The 15,605-nt window shown below is 49.7% G+C and overlaps 7 protein-coding genes across 7 annotated transcripts; 3 read left to right on the top strand and 4 right to left on the bottom strand.

Annotated features, from left to right (window-relative positions):
* Positions 1 to 359: 359 nt before the first annotated feature.
* M437DRAFT_59252 (ras-domain-containing protein) lies at positions 360 to 1,304 on the top strand (the record flags this gene model as incomplete). The annotated part of the gene is made up of 5 exons (XM_041023548.1): positions 360 to 420; positions 492 to 619; positions 679 to 832; positions 911 to 1,116; positions 1,173 to 1,304. The coding sequence occupies 5 exons, from the start codon at positions 360 to 362 to the stop codon at positions 1,302 to 1,304; spliced, it is 681 nt and encodes a 226-aa protein (XP_040875430.1).
* Positions 1,305 to 3,216: 1,912 nt separating this feature from the next.
* On the bottom strand, positions 3,217 to 4,901 carry M437DRAFT_78969 (amino acid transporter; the record flags this gene model as incomplete). The annotated part of the gene is made up of 3 exons (XM_041027083.1): positions 3,217 to 4,443; positions 4,496 to 4,702; positions 4,761 to 4,901. The coding sequence occupies 3 exons, from the start codon at positions 4,899 to 4,901 to the stop codon at positions 3,217 to 3,219; spliced, it is 1,575 nt and encodes a 524-aa protein (XP_040875429.1).
* A 1,964-nt stretch (positions 4,902 to 6,865) lies between these two features.
* Positions 6,866 to 8,205, top strand: M437DRAFT_59417 (uncharacterized protein; the record flags this gene model as incomplete). The annotated part of the gene is made up of 3 exons (XM_041023573.1): positions 6,866 to 7,132; positions 7,190 to 7,569; positions 7,632 to 8,205. The coding sequence occupies 3 exons, from the start codon at positions 6,866 to 6,868 to the stop codon at positions 8,203 to 8,205; spliced, it is 1,221 nt and encodes a 406-aa protein (XP_040875428.1).
* A 563-nt stretch (positions 8,206 to 8,768) lies between these two features.
* Positions 8,769 to 9,671, bottom strand: M437DRAFT_88553 (uncharacterized protein; the record flags this gene model as incomplete). The annotated part of the gene is made up of 1 exon (XM_041028856.1): positions 8,769 to 9,671. The coding sequence occupies one exon, from the start codon at positions 9,669 to 9,671 to the stop codon at positions 8,769 to 8,771; it is 903 nt and encodes a 300-aa protein (XP_040875427.1).
* Positions 9,672 to 10,243: 572 nt separating this feature from the next.
* On the bottom strand, positions 10,244 to 11,687 carry M437DRAFT_78966 (uncharacterized protein; the record flags this gene model as incomplete). The annotated part of the gene is made up of 2 exons (XM_041027082.1): positions 10,244 to 10,960; positions 11,013 to 11,687. The coding sequence occupies 2 exons, from the start codon at positions 11,685 to 11,687 to the stop codon at positions 10,244 to 10,246; spliced, it is 1,392 nt and encodes a 463-aa protein (XP_040875426.1).
* A 392-nt stretch (positions 11,688 to 12,079) lies between these two features.
* Positions 12,080 to 13,065, top strand: M437DRAFT_78965 (ribosomal L18ae protein family; the record flags this gene model as incomplete). Its single annotated transcript, XM_041027081.1, has 4 exons — positions 12,080 to 12,083; positions 12,396 to 12,580; positions 12,672 to 12,848; positions 12,907 to 13,065. The coding sequence occupies 4 exons, from the start codon at positions 12,080 to 12,082 to the stop codon at positions 13,063 to 13,065; spliced, it is 525 nt and encodes a 174-aa protein (XP_040875425.1).
* A 674-nt stretch (positions 13,066 to 13,739) lies between these two features.
* Positions 13,740 to 15,523, bottom strand: M437DRAFT_78964 (Metallo-dependent hydrolase; the record flags this gene model as incomplete). Its single annotated transcript, XM_041027080.1, has 2 exons — positions 13,740 to 15,331; positions 15,382 to 15,523. The coding sequence occupies 2 exons, from the start codon at positions 15,521 to 15,523 to the stop codon at positions 13,740 to 13,742; spliced, it is 1,734 nt and encodes a 577-aa protein (XP_040875424.1).
* Between the last annotated feature and the right edge of the window lie 82 nt (positions 15,524 to 15,605).

The raw sequence follows: 15,605 nt of genomic DNA, 5'->3' as shown, positions 1-15,605 counted from the left end.
CAGGCAGACAAGGCCAAGTGAGAAGATGCTGGCTGAAAGGGTGGACAGAGAGACAGATTGTGTGGTAAGCAACGGATGTGTTTGTTGTTGACTGGGAAGCGGCGGCCAACGCAGACGCCAAGGCCTTGCGAGTGAGAGGAGAGAAAGGGAAAGGGCAGACGCTCGGACCATCAAAATGGGCTCGAAAAACATGATTGCCATCGACCGTCAACACCTCTTGCTCTTGTTCATCCACCACTCACCCATACCCATCTCTCCCGTCAGTTCCCTTGCCAGCCTTTATAAGCTAGCGTAGCATCCATCTCTGACTTTGTCCACAGCTTTGTCGCTTTACTTCACACTAAACCGACATCACAACAATGGCTGAAGTTCCCACCTTCAAGCTCGTCCTCGTTGGCGACGGCGGTACCGGCAAGGCACGTTTATCTCCCCGTCTCGATCTCGCTTTGTCCGACGACTTGCGCATCGTTTCCATCCGTTCACAGTGAAAGAGTCACCCAAAACTGACTGGATATCCGCAAAACAGACCACTTTCGTCAAGCGTCACTTGACTGGAGAGTTCGAGAAGAAGTACATCGCCACTCTCGGTGTCGAAGTTCACCCTCTCGGCTTCACCACCGTACGATTTCCCTCCTTGGCTCGATAAAATGCGCCAACCACTAACCCCTGTGACAACAGAACCTCGGCCAGATTCAGTTCGATGTCTGGGACACCGCAGGTCAGGAGAAGTTCGGTGGTCTCCGTGACGGTTACTACATCAACGGACAGTGCGGTATCATCATGTTCGATGTTACCTCGCGTATCACCTACAAGAACGTCCCCAACTGGCACCGTAAGCTCCAATCTCCTCCCAGCCCCGCCTTTTCAAGGGCCTAGGATTTCCAGCCCCGCTAACATGCCCCACCCACAGGTGACCTCGTCCGTGTCTGCGAGAACATCCCCATCGTTCTCTGCGGTAACAAGGTCGATGTCAAGGAGCGCAAGGTCAAGGCCAAGACCATCACCTTCCACCGCAAGAAGAACCTCCAGTACTACGACATCTCCGCCAAGTCCAACTACAACTTCGAGAAGCCCTTCCTGTGGCTCGCAAGAAAGCTTGTCGGCAACCAGACTCTTGTACGTCTTTTTCTGCAGTCTTCACGACTGTCGCGTGTTGCTAACATCGGTCCCAGGACTTCGTCGCTGCCCCCGCTCTTGCTCCCCCAGAGGTCCAGGTCGATGAGGCTGTTCTCAAGCAGTACCAGCAGGAGATGGAGGCTGCCTCCAACATGCCCCTCCCCGACGAGGACGATGCCGACCTCTAAGCGATTTCGCCATCATGGAATCGGGATTCGCTCATTCAATAGTCGAATTCCACATCTTCTAGATACCCAGCGGCACGCTCTTCCGTCATCAAAATGCACTTGCGGAGGAAATTGACTCGCGGCGGAAACACGAGGGCGGACCGCATCTTTGCGCGTCCATGGCTGATATTGACTTAATGACACTGGGGAGAAGGAATGGGTTTTTGCTTTCTTCCATCAATGAAAAAAACAACCACACCACACACATTCCGGCGGACCACCTTGAGCAGCCAAAGTAGACCCTGGCATTTTTTATTTGGAATCTGCAGCGTTTGTGCTTTCTTTTTTCTGTCCTTCCATCATCTCTACCAGCAGTCTCATTGCCCGAAAGAAACATACTTCACGTCGACGACCATCTAAGCATACTCTCAAAAAGTTACACAGAGATCGAGGAATAGAATGCACTCTTTCTGGTCTATGGTTTATCTTTCTGTTATGACTTGATATTAAATGACCTTGATGGTGGTCTCGTGAGCATATAGGTGAAGATAACACTATCGATGATGCCTTTGCATGTGCCCAAGGGTATGTTGAAAACAGTGAATCACTGTCTTATCGCTATAACGAGCATTTTTCCCAACCTGTAGAAACGACAAAAGTATGTTTGGTGTCAGAGAAGGTAAGAAATTAGTCCATATATATATTTCCTCGGGCATGACTCCGTTTCTCTGCATACAATGTTTTCGTATGATTGCCATTTTGTGAATAACACTATCGCGTGGCAGGACTGTCTTGGTGTTTCTCTGCATTCATGGACCTTTGAGAGTACGTTTGGCACAGAACTGGCACACAGCCGTGATCGAAGGAGGAGGGGTTTAGAAAATGATTTTGAGCGAAAAACGGTGAGGATGCGAGACTTGTGTCTCTATTCCTCACTTTTTTTTCGAAGAGAGAGAGGCATTCAAGAAATAAGTCTCTTCCCACACGGAACGTCTTTTTTTTTTCTAAAAATTCGATCATATACTTCATCTCTCTATTTTTCCTGTCGTTCGCGCAACTTTTCTGTAATGAGGTTTCAAATGCATAGCTGTGGCCGAGGCAGAAGATGGAATTTGACTAGACTCTGGTGCTGAAGGACGTATATCTGTCTTCTAATTTGTAGTATCTGAGAGGAAAGAGTCACCAGAATAGACCTTACCCCTAAGGGTACTTGGTTTATTTCTTTTAGTATACGGTATATACTCTTCTTCAAACCTGATTTGATGGTGCGCCCAATTAATATGCATTCAATTGTGTCATTTGACAAACTACTTGGCGACAGGCCGACTGGTTCTGTTGCTTCCTTCGCTTGAGCGGACTTCGAGGGGGAAATCTAAAGTGGCGATCAGAACTTGTGATCGAGGCAGAAGAAAGAGTTGACAAAAAAGCTCTAGTAAATGATAAAAGCTTGTGTTTTTCACTTTCTGGTATCTAAGAAGAGGGAGGCGGTCATCAGAGGTCATATCTCACCCTGAGCACACCACATGGTTCCATGCTCATGTGGTTGCTTCTCCTCTCTTTTGAGAGACTTTATGGTGTGGTAGGTGATATGTGTTTTTCTGTCTTTTGACCAACTTCCTTCTTCAAAGCTACTCGATTTGTTGCTTCTTTGCTTTCAGCGAGCTCCCAGAGGTATGTTTAATGCTAAAGCTGTGCTCGAAGAGAAAGCCAGAAATGACCCAAGGCTTTGGTGGTGAAGGATGCGTGTCTGTTCCTTGCCTGAGAACGGCTAGTGCATGTGTACGAAGATTCAAGTCATGATGTCAAATGTCTGCTCACAGAACCTCAACGGACGTGTCGCGGAAGCACAGGTGGATAAAGTTATCTTATAACAAGATATAGTGCTTTTAATCATCTAACTTGTGTCCTTTTAAATAAGAACTACTTCTTGTATCTACAGATCCTTAACCAAACTACCAGGACTAACATACTTCTTCGAACCACCAAAGTAGTAATATCCACCCGCGAGCACCCACATAGCACCCCAAATAACAATCGCCCAATTCATATCCGGTGCATCGGGATTGACATCTTCAGGGAAGAAAGAAAAGATGAAAGCGACAATCAAAAATGCTAATGCTGCATCATTGAGAGGGGCACCCCATCTACCCAGGTCAAATCGACGGGGCAGGAGAGGTTGGCCACGCCAACGCTTCAGACGCACACAGCCAATGCAAACGATATAGCTGAAAAGCAGTGCAGAGTTGGAGACTGACATGATGGCGTCGAGAGCAGTTTCAGAGCCATAGTTGATGGCGCCGAGGATGAGCGAGACGGCGAGACAGAGCAGCAGAGAATTGACGGGGACGTCCCAGCGAGGGTCCACGCGGCTAAGCCATTCGCTGAAGGGGAAGCCTCGATCTCTTGCGAAAGCCCAAGTTTGACGAGATGAAGATGCGATAGTGGTGATGGCGGAGAAGTATTGGAGAATCAAGAGGATGACGGTCATGACAGAGGTTCCAGCCTTGGAGCCTGTGACGTTGTAGAGCAGCTGCACGACAGGAATTCCAATGCTGCTGTTCATGATGTTGTCCAGGTTGTCGCCAGCAGCAAAGCAGAAACTGATAATCATGACACAACCGAGTGCACCGTTGATGACAGTCGCCCACATCATGGCTTTGGGGAGCACGCGAGAAGCATCGCGCAACTCCTCGCTCATGTGTGCGCCTGCATCAGGACCAATGAAACACCAGATAGGAGTGACAAGACCGACAAGACAGGAAACACCTTGGCTGCTCCAACCGCCACCATTAGTGAACTCGGTAAAAACAGTCTTGGCCGAGCCAACGTCAGCCATGACCCAAAAGACGATGAGGTAGGCGAAGAAAGCCAGAACGTGAAGCACAAGAATCATGCCTTCGGCAAGAGGCAATTTGTGCGAGAGAAAGATGTTGAAGCCAAAAGTGATGAAGAGGAAGGCATAGAGCAAAAGGCCGACCTGCCACAGGCTTCCAAGATCCGCGTTTGGGTTGTTGACGAGAACAAGACCTTCGACTTGATAGGCGAGGAATTGTGCGCAAGAGGGGATACCAGACACCCAACCCAGCCATGAACTCCAGCCGACAATGTATGAAAGAGGCTTCTCCAATGATGGTGGAGCAAACTCACTGACCCAGTGGTACTGTCATCAAGTCAGCGTGAAATTCAGTACCGTAGGAGATCATAGGACATACCTGACCGCCTGCAGTCGGTGCCATGGAAGCAAGCTCAGCCATTGACGCGATCATACATAGCGTGAAGAGCCATGTGATGATAAAAGTCCATACTGTGCCCGCTAGACCACCATTATGCAACGATTGGCTGTTAGACAGGAGGGCACCTTCCCAAGTCGACTGAAGAATGCAAATGAATCCGACAACTGAGATGAAGCGAAATTCTCTCTGTTGTGTCCTGTTAGCAGCTTGTCTCGGGAGATCCAAACAACTCAAGTTTGCATACTCTTAAGACTTGCTTCTTGCCCATTCTTGACATATCGGCAGCGTCGGCATCGGTGCCCTTCTTGACTTCGGGTAAAGAGCCATTCTCCGAAGGCACCTCCTCAAAGGAGAGCCTGTGAGCAGGCTTACCAGTCACGGACATGACTTCTGAGTTTGCGGTGTATAGAACAAAGAAGTTTCAAGAGAGTAGGAAAGCAAACGAGACTGTTGTGGCTTGACCACGACTTTTAGTCTCGAAATCTGCCTGTTTCCAGAGCAGTGGTTCTTTCGGTAGTATAAAGCATGGACGACGACAACGTGCTCGGCTGCGAACCATCCAGGTCCACGATATCAGAGACGATCATTTTGGAGAACTTTTTCCACCCGGGGCTATCGTCAAATGAGCAACGCGATGTTGAGCCGGCGTGCGTCCTAGACCGACCAGCCAAAGTAAGCGGTTCGCTACATCTTGCGCGATGGTGTGCCTCCAATTACAATTGTGGGGTCCAGAGAAAGTAAGGCAATCTGGAACAGTGGTGGAGTGATACCTTCGAACCTATTACCGAACAAATTCTCGGTAGTATCGGGTCGTCTTGACATTGCGTTAACCCTGTGGCTTGTCGCACAAGACTAGCTACTCAACCAAGCGGAGCAGACCCTTCCACTCCATGTCACCTGGGGCCCGGTCATAAGCTGTCGAGTTGATCGTCAGATTACGAAAGTGATTTTCCCATCGGCTTGTTGTCGCATATTGAGTCTCGGCCGCGTGTTGACTTTGCGCGATATGGCAGCGACAGCAATGTGGCGACTCGACAGAAGGTCGAATGCAAGGACCAAAGGTCAGTGTCCAACCCTCGACACACGGTCGACCTGGTGATATTATTGCTCGAAGGAACAATTGAGTTTTTTTGGTTATACGAGAAGTCGTGGTGGAGTCTGAGAGCCGCCAAACGACAGATTGCATGGTTCAAACAAGCATCCTTCCGAGCGCCGTGCCGAAAGCTAAGGACCAGTGAAGCGTTCGACGACCTGAACAATGCGCCCTAGTAGTCCGACTGAGCCTCTAGCAAGCGAGATTTAATAGATGAAGCTATCAAAAACAAGCAAATGTCGCGAGATGGGTTCGCCAAGCTCGTGCCGACCGGCCAGGTCCGAAGCGTCTTCTTGTCTTTCCCAACAGTGCTTGACCATGAGCGTTACTTCCTTGTCCTCTTCGTTCTAACACTACTGAGGCCGTGCGACATGGATTCAAAACCAGGAAAGTGCAAGGCTTCACATGATAGCCCAACTCTGGAAACATTACACGAGAGCTGCTCGATCGAAAGCAAAGTCCACGCTAGCTGCCTCCGTCGATCAATTTGTATGACTGAAGCTGGAAGGTCGATAGCCTGCAGCCCAGCAACATGGGTGAAACGCACACACGGCCGGCTGTTCGCCATGTGGATCACACACAGGTCAACAGAACTCGTGCAAGTTTCGGCATCCTACTAGTATCAGCCAAAATATGCCGCCTATGAACGAGCTGTCCCTCGTACGAGAAACAGCTCGGCATCATTCACTTGTAGGGCGTTTAAAAAATCACGAGATGCAAGCTATAGAAACCTCAGGGAACGGGTCTCAGCTTACTCTACAGAATCCACCTTGATGTCCGAGCGTCCTATAATATCGCCCTAGACAAGATATTATCCGGACAGCAATCTGACGATTCTGGCCCTCTGCGGCAGAGAATGACAGCAATCACACGCCCTGGCAAGGCGGAGACGCTATGTCTCATCAGTTTGTCGCCTTCACACCAGCTTGTCTTTCTGCTGCGTTGAACCCTGCCTCTTCTTGCTTCGGCTCCGGCAGTCGACGGAAAGATTATGGACCCGAGTGCATGTTACTGTAATCCCACTATCGCTGGAAGGTCGCCACATATTTGCTAAAGACACAAAGTGGAAAACGATAGCTTCGAGTCTATCCTTCCTTCCTTTGGACTTTTCTTACCTGAGCGCTGGTCGTTTTCGAGCCATACTGTTTCTATATTGCAGCACTACCGACCTGATTCATGTACTTTCTTTCTGCTCTCTGTCCCATCATCAGCCCTATGGATCCTTGTCAAGTGCTTCGGAAGTAAAGAACATAACAATGGCCACTGACAATTCAGGGTTGGTCCATCATCTTGGATATGCAGAATCTTTGAATGTCGCCATCAGCATCTGCTTAACATACACATTGATCTTCACATGCGTCCGCATACATCTTCGGCGAAGCAGTTTCGGTGCAGATGATGCTGTCGTGATCGTCGCTACTCTTGCTGCGATGGCGCATTTTGCAGCTTCGTATGCTTGTCTTACAGCTGGTCTGGGCAAGCCATACGAGATGATCAAGGAGCACATCGACCGACTGAGTTCTGTGAGTTGGGCGAGCTCGTGAAGCATGATTCAACACCAACTGATAGCAGCTTAACAGAGAACGATCGCAAGTGCTGTGACCTTTGTCCTTGCTCTCTATGTTGCAAAGATTGCTGCCTTGGTCTTCCTCATGCGTATTCAGTCGAAGACGCGCACTACCTTCTTTTATCCGATACTCGTCCTCTTATATACCATCTTGGGTGTCGCAAGCGCAATCACAGTCACAGCGGGGTGTCCATCAAAATCAGGCTACTACTGGAACTTCGAGGGAAACAAAGACTCGTGCCCTAGCGAAGATCGCAGATGGCAGGCCATGACAGCTCTGGATATCGTCTCTGAGATCATCCTTTTAGCACTACCAATCAACCTCGTATGGTCATTACAGATGCCTCGGAGTCGCAAAATCATGGTCGTCGTAACCTTCTGGACGCGAGCTCCGTAAGTCATACCTTCCTGTCCGCGAGGTTTTCACGATCCTCCAGCTAAACAACTTTACGCAGTACGATAGCACTCTCGGTCATCCGTCAAGTCTACACTTCAAAGCTCGCCTCTTCGTCTGTTACCGATACCTCCCTTGCTAGCACCCTAGTAGTCATCCTCATGGCCGTCGAACTCACCTACGCTTTGATATCCTGCACCCTCACAACCTCAAAAAACTTCACCGATGGCTTCAGCACAGGCTTTGGCATGGGCCACATCCCCGGTGCCGCAGAATCCTACAATCTCTCCGCCGTAGGATCTTCCAGCAACCCACGAACACATCGAGGCGGAGCTGGCTACAAAAGCAACAAGTCTACCATGAAAGGAACAAACCACGGAACACAACTCAGTGGACACAGATTTCATGTCAAGACACCTAGTTTTGAAGATGACATTGATGGACCTATGCAATTGAGACCTTCGTGTCAGGGATTGGAGAGTAGGACGACTGTGCAAGCAGGGGAACAGAGATATTGGGGTGAAGAGGGGAGTATAAGCAGTGATGGTGGCCATGATGATCTGGTTATCGTTAGGCATACTGAGTATACTGTCTCTCATGATGAGGCACCTATACTTCCCAAGAGCACAGTCTAGATAGGATGTGATTTGGCAAAACAGAAATTTGTCGAGTAGATCAGATAGATACCCAAATATTGTTCCAGTCCTCGTGATCGATCCGCTTCGTCCGAAGCGCCTTACTTTGCTTGTGTTTGCAAGTGTTATCTGCGTAGCGTCTTGACCACTGGACCAAAGCTGCTGGGATTGAAAGTGCTAGAAGTTTGTTTGGTGATATAGTTGATGAGGGGTGATGTTGGTGCTTTCCTAGCTTTGGTGGTTTAGAAAATGCTTGAAGCTTTCGGGCAAGAGCAGCCTTTCTAATCCCAAACCGCCTTGCCAATTTCAGGTCTTTGGGCACGGAAAGATCACTATCTTGTTCGAGAGAAGGTTGATGACTGTTCGTGACTTCCACCGTACTCCATCTACAGCTAAGAGCGAAATGTCGACTATCAAAAGGCACAATTTTTTCCGGAAGCAGAGGCATGTCCACCGAGAGTCGACAACTGAATGGCTCTCAGTGGATACCATCTTGTCCCCCATTACCATTATGCATTTCTATAGCTGTACGCTTTCCTCTTTAGTACATGGGGAGGTGGCTTCTAGCGTGTAGAAAAGACCTTGAAGGTCTGCACATCCCTCTTGATCCTGTATAAGTCACCCAGCTTCAACTGCCATGAGTCTACCCATCTAGTGTCGGTGATTTCTTTGATGTCTTCAATATCAACCCGATGGTGTTGTAACCATGCCTCAATGGCCTCTAGGTCTTCGGGTCGAGTTTGCCATGCCGTGGCACCTCTTTCGTACTCTATGAAGCTGTGCAGTCGTTGGTCCGGGTCATTGACTGGTGGAGGGAGTGCAGATGGCCTGTTCGTTGAGAGTTGTGGTTGGCCGTTGGTTGTTGGGGCAAAATTCGGTGTATTCGTGTAGTCTGTGTTTCCGCCGAGAGATTGGGAGGGAGTGTGCAGGATGTGATGGTTGGGTTGTTGTTGTTGTTGTTGTGGCCGTGGCTCGGGTCCTGGTTGCCGGCCGCTGTCTTGTAAACCATCAGGCTGCTCTTCTCCCGGCCTAGAATCGGCGTTGCTGGTAGTCAGCAGTCGTCCAGCGACCACTCCGCCGTCCCATTGGAACATGGCATTTGAGCCGACCCGCACATTCGGGTTGGAGAGATCGATGGTTGCATTCTGCAATTGTTGTGGTGACGGTTGCTGAGATTGTGGCTGGTTTGGAGAGCGGGTGTCACCGGGCCTTTCAATGCGCCATGGTCTCGTGAACTTTGCGCGTTTGGAGGGCGTGTATTGAACGCATTTGTCGAGGTGCTTGACCAGCTCGGTCGTGTGCCAGCTACGTTCTTTTTGGCAATGCTTGCATACTGCGCGTTCGGTCCTGTCGCCGGGTCCTGGCGGCAATCGCGTGAAATTCTCTTCTACCTCTGGTAATGGTGCGCGGCCACCCTTGCGCTTTTGACTGTTAGGCTGAGGGGTGATGTTGACTACAGTTGACATGATGGTGTGAGGTGTTGCATGATGGTCAAGGGAGCAGCCGCAGGGTAGCTCATCTATTTCAGGAAAATCATGATGCTCTGACGCAACGCCAAGTCTACATAAGCTCCGAGGACTATGTATAGATAAATGTTTATCGAGATACATCATGTATTTTTCTGGCAAGGCTTGGTGTAAAGATAATATTGTTCGGGGGTTATATTGTTTGTTTGAGGTTTCTACCTCGAGCATGTTGAACGCCTTGCTAGTCACATGTACGTAGCTATGGCTATGCTTATCTGCGGTAAAATGTCCTGAGCTAAGCCCATGCAGTGTTTATGCATCGTTATCGCATCATCAACTGGAATTTGGCTTGCTGCATCCACGAGTGTTGGTTGTGCGTGCTCCTCCGTGCTTTGAAGGTGCACGTACAAAAATGCTTTATATATGCCATGCTTGACACATAAGCTGGCTGGTTCGAACCATGCAAATGCGTCGGCCTGCATGTTGCTCTGATGTCGCCATCGCGGCTTGTGAACCATGGTCGATATAGGAAGACGAGTCTTGGACCTTGAATCGTACGATGGCCTCGAAACTCAGACACCGGTGCCAGGAAACGCGCCCTTCTTGTTGAGCACGACCATTCCGTGGGCTCTTGAAATGTATCCTTTCATCATGCCCTTGTATATCAGGTTGGCAAGCAGGCACTCGACCTCATCACCCTCAAGCTCGGTCTCCCCACCGAGTCTCAAGGCAGCCGCAAATTCTTTCAGAGGGATACGGCTTCTCCGCACTGCCTCTGCACCATCTTGACCCTCTTTTGGTGCTTCGAATTCGCCAGCAAGATAGACCTTTCGAACAAGATTGCGAAGGCAGATATCTCGGCCACGTTCGAGGGTGAGATAAACTCTGCGCTTGACAAACTCATCTTCTCCGGCTTGGAGAGCAGCATCAAAACCTGCCAGGTCACCCTTCTTGATGCAGGCACAAAGCGGAGCAAAAAGACGCTGCAGACTAGGGTATGGTGCCAACATTGCCTGGGTTGGTAGAACGTGCGCTGTGATGAGTCTGGTCGGGATAAGATACGTCATGATCAGTCTGATGTTGCGAGTAGAACCCGCCAATGCTTTATTGTAAGCAATGGTTAGGTGCTCCTCAGCCTTTGCGTAATCCTCGTGCAAGAATTTGAGAACACCAAGGTAGTAGTTGTAGGTGACTTGCTGCGAGCGAGGGAAGCGATCGAGTGGAGGCAAGTCGGTATTCGTCGCCGAGAGTGATCTGATGACATTTTGCGAAAGAGCAATCGAATTTAGCTGTCAAGTCGTGTTAGTATGGGTTGTTTGGTGGAAGGAAACATATTATCACCTTGAAGTATGTCTTGAACTGCAGGTTTGCAATATAGTAAGCACCCCATTTGCGAGAAGTCTCGATAGGAGATCTGTCACCGATACAAAGACTGAAGACTCTGTTGATCTGACGCGCAGCATCCTCAAGCTTCTCGTTTCCTCCCGCTGCGTCGCCGACATCCTCCTCGAAAGCGTTGAAGGAAGTTTGACCCTTTTGAAAAGCAGCATCGTCGGCTTTGATAGCAAAAACACGCAGAAACTTGCCCACCAGATAAAGACAAGGAATCGTCCAGGCGTCGAAAACTTCGATCTGGTAACCTCTCAAGAGTACATTGAGGAGATCCTTCCAGGCATTGTAGACTTTGTCCCAGTTGGCGACCTTGCTTTGAGGTTTCGAGGCATTCTTCCCTAGGTTAAGTGATTCTTCAGCAATTAGAATCTCGCCAACAGCCTTCCAGTACGCGACAAAGACGTCGGTCCAGGGATTGATTTCCTCTCTTTCCAACTTGCAAGCAGGGTTATGTGAGAGAGCATGACGGAAGTCTGACTGGACGCTGAAAGCATTGGATTCTCTGTGCAGAGCATACAAGCGTCCACTATCATGTTTGGGAGCAACTGGCGACAGTGTGCTTGCAAGCCCGTAGCCATCCCTTGCCATCATGGCACGCCCAAAGTCAATCATTATGTTGTTCATCTTGCTGACGAAGTCTGCGCAGCCGCAGAACAGTGTAATCGATGATTTAGAATGAGAGTCTCACGCAAAGACCTACACAGGGAGCCAGCGACAACAACTCTGGCATGTGACGATGATGGTCGATGATAGATGGTCTGAGCTCGACTCGAGGCCAAGTGACGGCGAAAAGTAAAGCCGATCCGAGCTCAACTCTGTTGCCAAGCAGAAGGCGCACTCGAGTGACGGCTTGTTCCGCTAAACGAGGAGTCTGGCGTCTGAACTCCACCGAGCGCGCAGGAATTTCTCTCTCCCAAGCGACTTGACAATTTACGTTGTACTAACCTTCCAGCAAACGCAACAGTGAGTCTATCCCATCTGTCCGTCTCCAATCTCAATACTGACAATCATCCAAGATGGGTAAGCAAATTATCTTCCAAACACGTCTTCCTACCGCCGAGTTCGATCCACCGCCAATTTTCCTCCTCCATCCGCCCTGCGCGCAACCGCATCTTCGATCGCATCGTCTGCAATTCTGAATATGGTCCAATTTGGCTACGACTGTTCCGCTTGCAAATGTTCCGACACTATCGAAGAGTTTGACTCGGGTCACGGAGGAAACGAAAAACGCGCAAGAAAGAGGAGGGATGTGAAGGATCGAATCGGCTGGCTTCGTCGACTGTCAGCATCAAAGAGCAAGGATCATTGGGCTAATACCATACTGCCGTACAGGTCGCCTTCAAGAATACCAGGTCGTTGGCCGTCTGTTGCCCACCGATGCCAACCCTACCCCCAAGCTCTACCGCATGCGCGTCTTCGCTCCCAACGAGGTCGTCGCCAAGAGCAGATTCTGGTACTTCTTGTCTCAGCTGAGAAAGGTCAAGAAGGCAAACGGCGAGATCGTCACCCTCAACCAGGTACGACCATTCTCAAACCTCTACAATGCTATCTCCCGGAAATGGGCTGCAGCGATTGGCGTTAAGTGACGCGATTAACACGCGCCTGCAGATTCATGAGAAGCGCCCCCAGAAGGTCAAGAACTTCGGTATCTGGATCCGCTACGACTCTCGCTCTGGTACCCACAACATGTACAAGGAGTACCGTGAGATGTCCCGCTGCGAGGCTGTCCAGGCCCTCTACCAGGACATGGCCGCCCGCCACCGTGCCCGCTTCCGATCGATCCACGTACGTCCATCTCAATGCTGGCCTCGTGTCGCCCGCCCCTTGCTAACAAGCACTGCAGATCATCAAGGTCGTCGAGGTCGAGAAGGCCGATGACATCCGCCGCCCTTACATCAAGCAGCTCCTCACCAAGAACCTCAAGTTCCCCCTTCCCCACCGTGTCCCCAAGACCGCTGGCAAGAAGGTCTTCGCTGCCCACCGCCCTGCCACTTTCTTCTAAGCGTGTCGCTTCCGTATGTTGCTGCGTACTGCTGGTTGGGAATTGGCGTGGAAAACGGATGGAGGGCTTTTTGACCGTGGAAAGAATAATCCTCTTTTGCTCGCAGAGAGCCTACGCCGGCCAAAGAATCAAAAAGAACTTTTTTTCGCAAGTCTACTTTTTTCTCACGACAATTATTCATGACTTCCTCCTAACTCTGCAGTCTTCCTTTTCTCTTGCTCCCTCTTCTTTTTATCACCCATCCATTCCCTTGACTAGTGACCTTGTGTATTCAATGTGTATACACACCCCAGCGATGCAGCTCGTAGGAGTTGCCCGAGCTACTTGCTATTCAGCGCAAGAAGCTCGGAACGGAGCGTTGGTAGATTGAACCACTGGTTGAGAAAGAGAGGAGTGCCTTACGTCGCTTTTATCTTTTTCTTCTGGAGGGGAACGAAGAGATTTGGCCTCGATCCCGTGGGTCTATGTCTAAGAGAACCCCCTAACATCTCATCATCGTTTGTATGAGATTTATTGAGTAGTTTTGTTAGATGTGTAATGAAAGACTTTGATTTCGAATATCTTGATGGCCTCCTGTATGCCTTGTGAGCTGTGACTGGTGTTTGATAACTTCAACTGGGTATTAATGAATCTTCTTTGTTCAAAGATTTGATCAATTATCTACTCTTTCAAGTCTATTCTTCAGGATTCAAGTCCTGGTCTTCGCCAAACTCAATAACGACCCACTGACAGAACTTTTCAAAGTCCTTGGCCCACTGCTGCATCCTCTTTGCCCTCTCGCCCTTACCATAAGCACCATCTTTGAGTTCCTGTTGCCATTGCTGTGTATTCAGATCTTCAAATGATGCCCATCTGACACTGTTCTCTGCCAATGAGGCAAGCCCTTCCAAACCTAAGTTCTCCCATCCTTGCAGTGCTTGCCAGAAGTCGTGTGTCATGCCGCTATGTCCATGACCAAGGATTGCAGGGTCGTCGTTGCAGAGGGAGACGGGTACGCCGCGAGCGAGCAGAGCTGGCAGAGGATGCGACATGATGCTGCCAGTGAGGCGAAGCACCTCGTTACTAATCGGACAACTCTCGATGAGTATCTTCTTCTCCTTGACCATGTCGACAAGTAAAGGGTGTTTGTAGAGTGAAAAGGCATGACCGATACGGCGGGTACCTAGAAGAATTGCATCGAAAAGGTTTTCATCTGTTTCGTCGCCATCACCCAGGGTTTCGCCGGCGTGGAAGTAGAAGGGTATGTCGACTTTGTTTTGGGCGCACGCTTTTTTGAACCAGAAGAGTTCGGGTGTTAGATCCGCTAGAGAGCGGCCCAAGTCTTCTTGGCCTACAAGGTCGAAACCGCAGATTAGCTCTGGGTAGAGGATTTTCATATCGATACACTCTTGCATGCTCTCGATGATTTTGCGCGAGTCAAAGCTACGGAGAGTGGTGTAGATCAGTCTTGCGCCCCAGAAGCCCTTGCCCAAAGCTTTGAAATTCTCGACTTCCTCGTCTAGGATATCGATCATGAGTTCGTTGTTTGGCTCGGGCTCTTCTGATCCTTCCTTGTAGAAGGGGTCGAGGAATGTGCTGCGGATGTCGACGTATTGGACACCGTCCTCGACCAGGTCTTCAAACATGCGGCGGAGGAAAGTACGGAATGTTGGCTCATAGTGAAGTAAGCTGGAGATGATACCGAAACATGACTGGAACTTGCGCCAGATGTCGTTGGGACCGTGCATGTGCTGTACAGATTCGTCCAAGGTAATGGTGATGCGCTCCTTGAGCCACTTTTCGAAGCCTTTGCGTCCACCATGCGGGAAGGCGTCGGCTGCAGTGTCAATTGGAATCCATTGGCCAACGGCGTAAGACTTGTCCCATATCGAGGATGATTCGGCAGAGCGGTTCTTGAGCCATTTGAAGACGAAAGGTACTGTGGACTGAGCATCCTCAGAGTCAAGAGGTTGACCAGCCTGGATATGCATGCCCTTTACATTGAACGCCTCCTCAATGAGCCAGTCCATGTTGACCATGGCTTCCAGGTGGCAGTGCAAGAGGGCACCCTTGGGCATCTTTTTGACAATCTTCCAAAGCTTCGACTGTTCAATCTTGGGGCGAGCTAGAGTAAACATCATTCCAGGATATATGTCTCTAGAGTCTGAAGCTAGACTGTCCTCATAGTCCTTGGTCCAGAGTGTTTGCTGCTCCTCGAACCTAATGGCGGACACAATGGCACATGCCTCGCGTGCCATTGGGGACAGGGTCTCCCGGAAAGCATGGTCTTGGGAGAGTTAGATGTGCATTTACTCATTTTTGACAAGCGTAACGAACCACTGCGTTGCTTCTTCTCTTGGTTGATCAGAGCATCTCTGCCTTGGAGGTATTTCTGGAGAAAAGGCTCTTCAAATGACGGAACACCTCTCTCGGCAAGCCATTGAGCATCAGCATCGTCTTGAATGCTGAGTTGATCCATATTCTCAACCACTACCGCACAATTAAATCTTTCCACAACAACGCAGAAGCCGCTATGAAGAATGAGATGGAATTACTCAAGG

Source organism: Aureobasidium melanogenum (assembly GCF_000721775.1).
Source record: "Aureobasidium melanogenum CBS 110374 unplaced genomic scaffold scaffold_32, whole genome shotgun sequence".
Taxonomy (NCBI): Eukaryota; Fungi; Ascomycota; class Dothideomycetes; order Dothideales; family Saccotheciaceae; genus Aureobasidium; species Aureobasidium melanogenum.
Note: the sequence above shows the minus strand (reverse complement) of the source record. Positions and strands in the feature narration are given on the sequence as shown.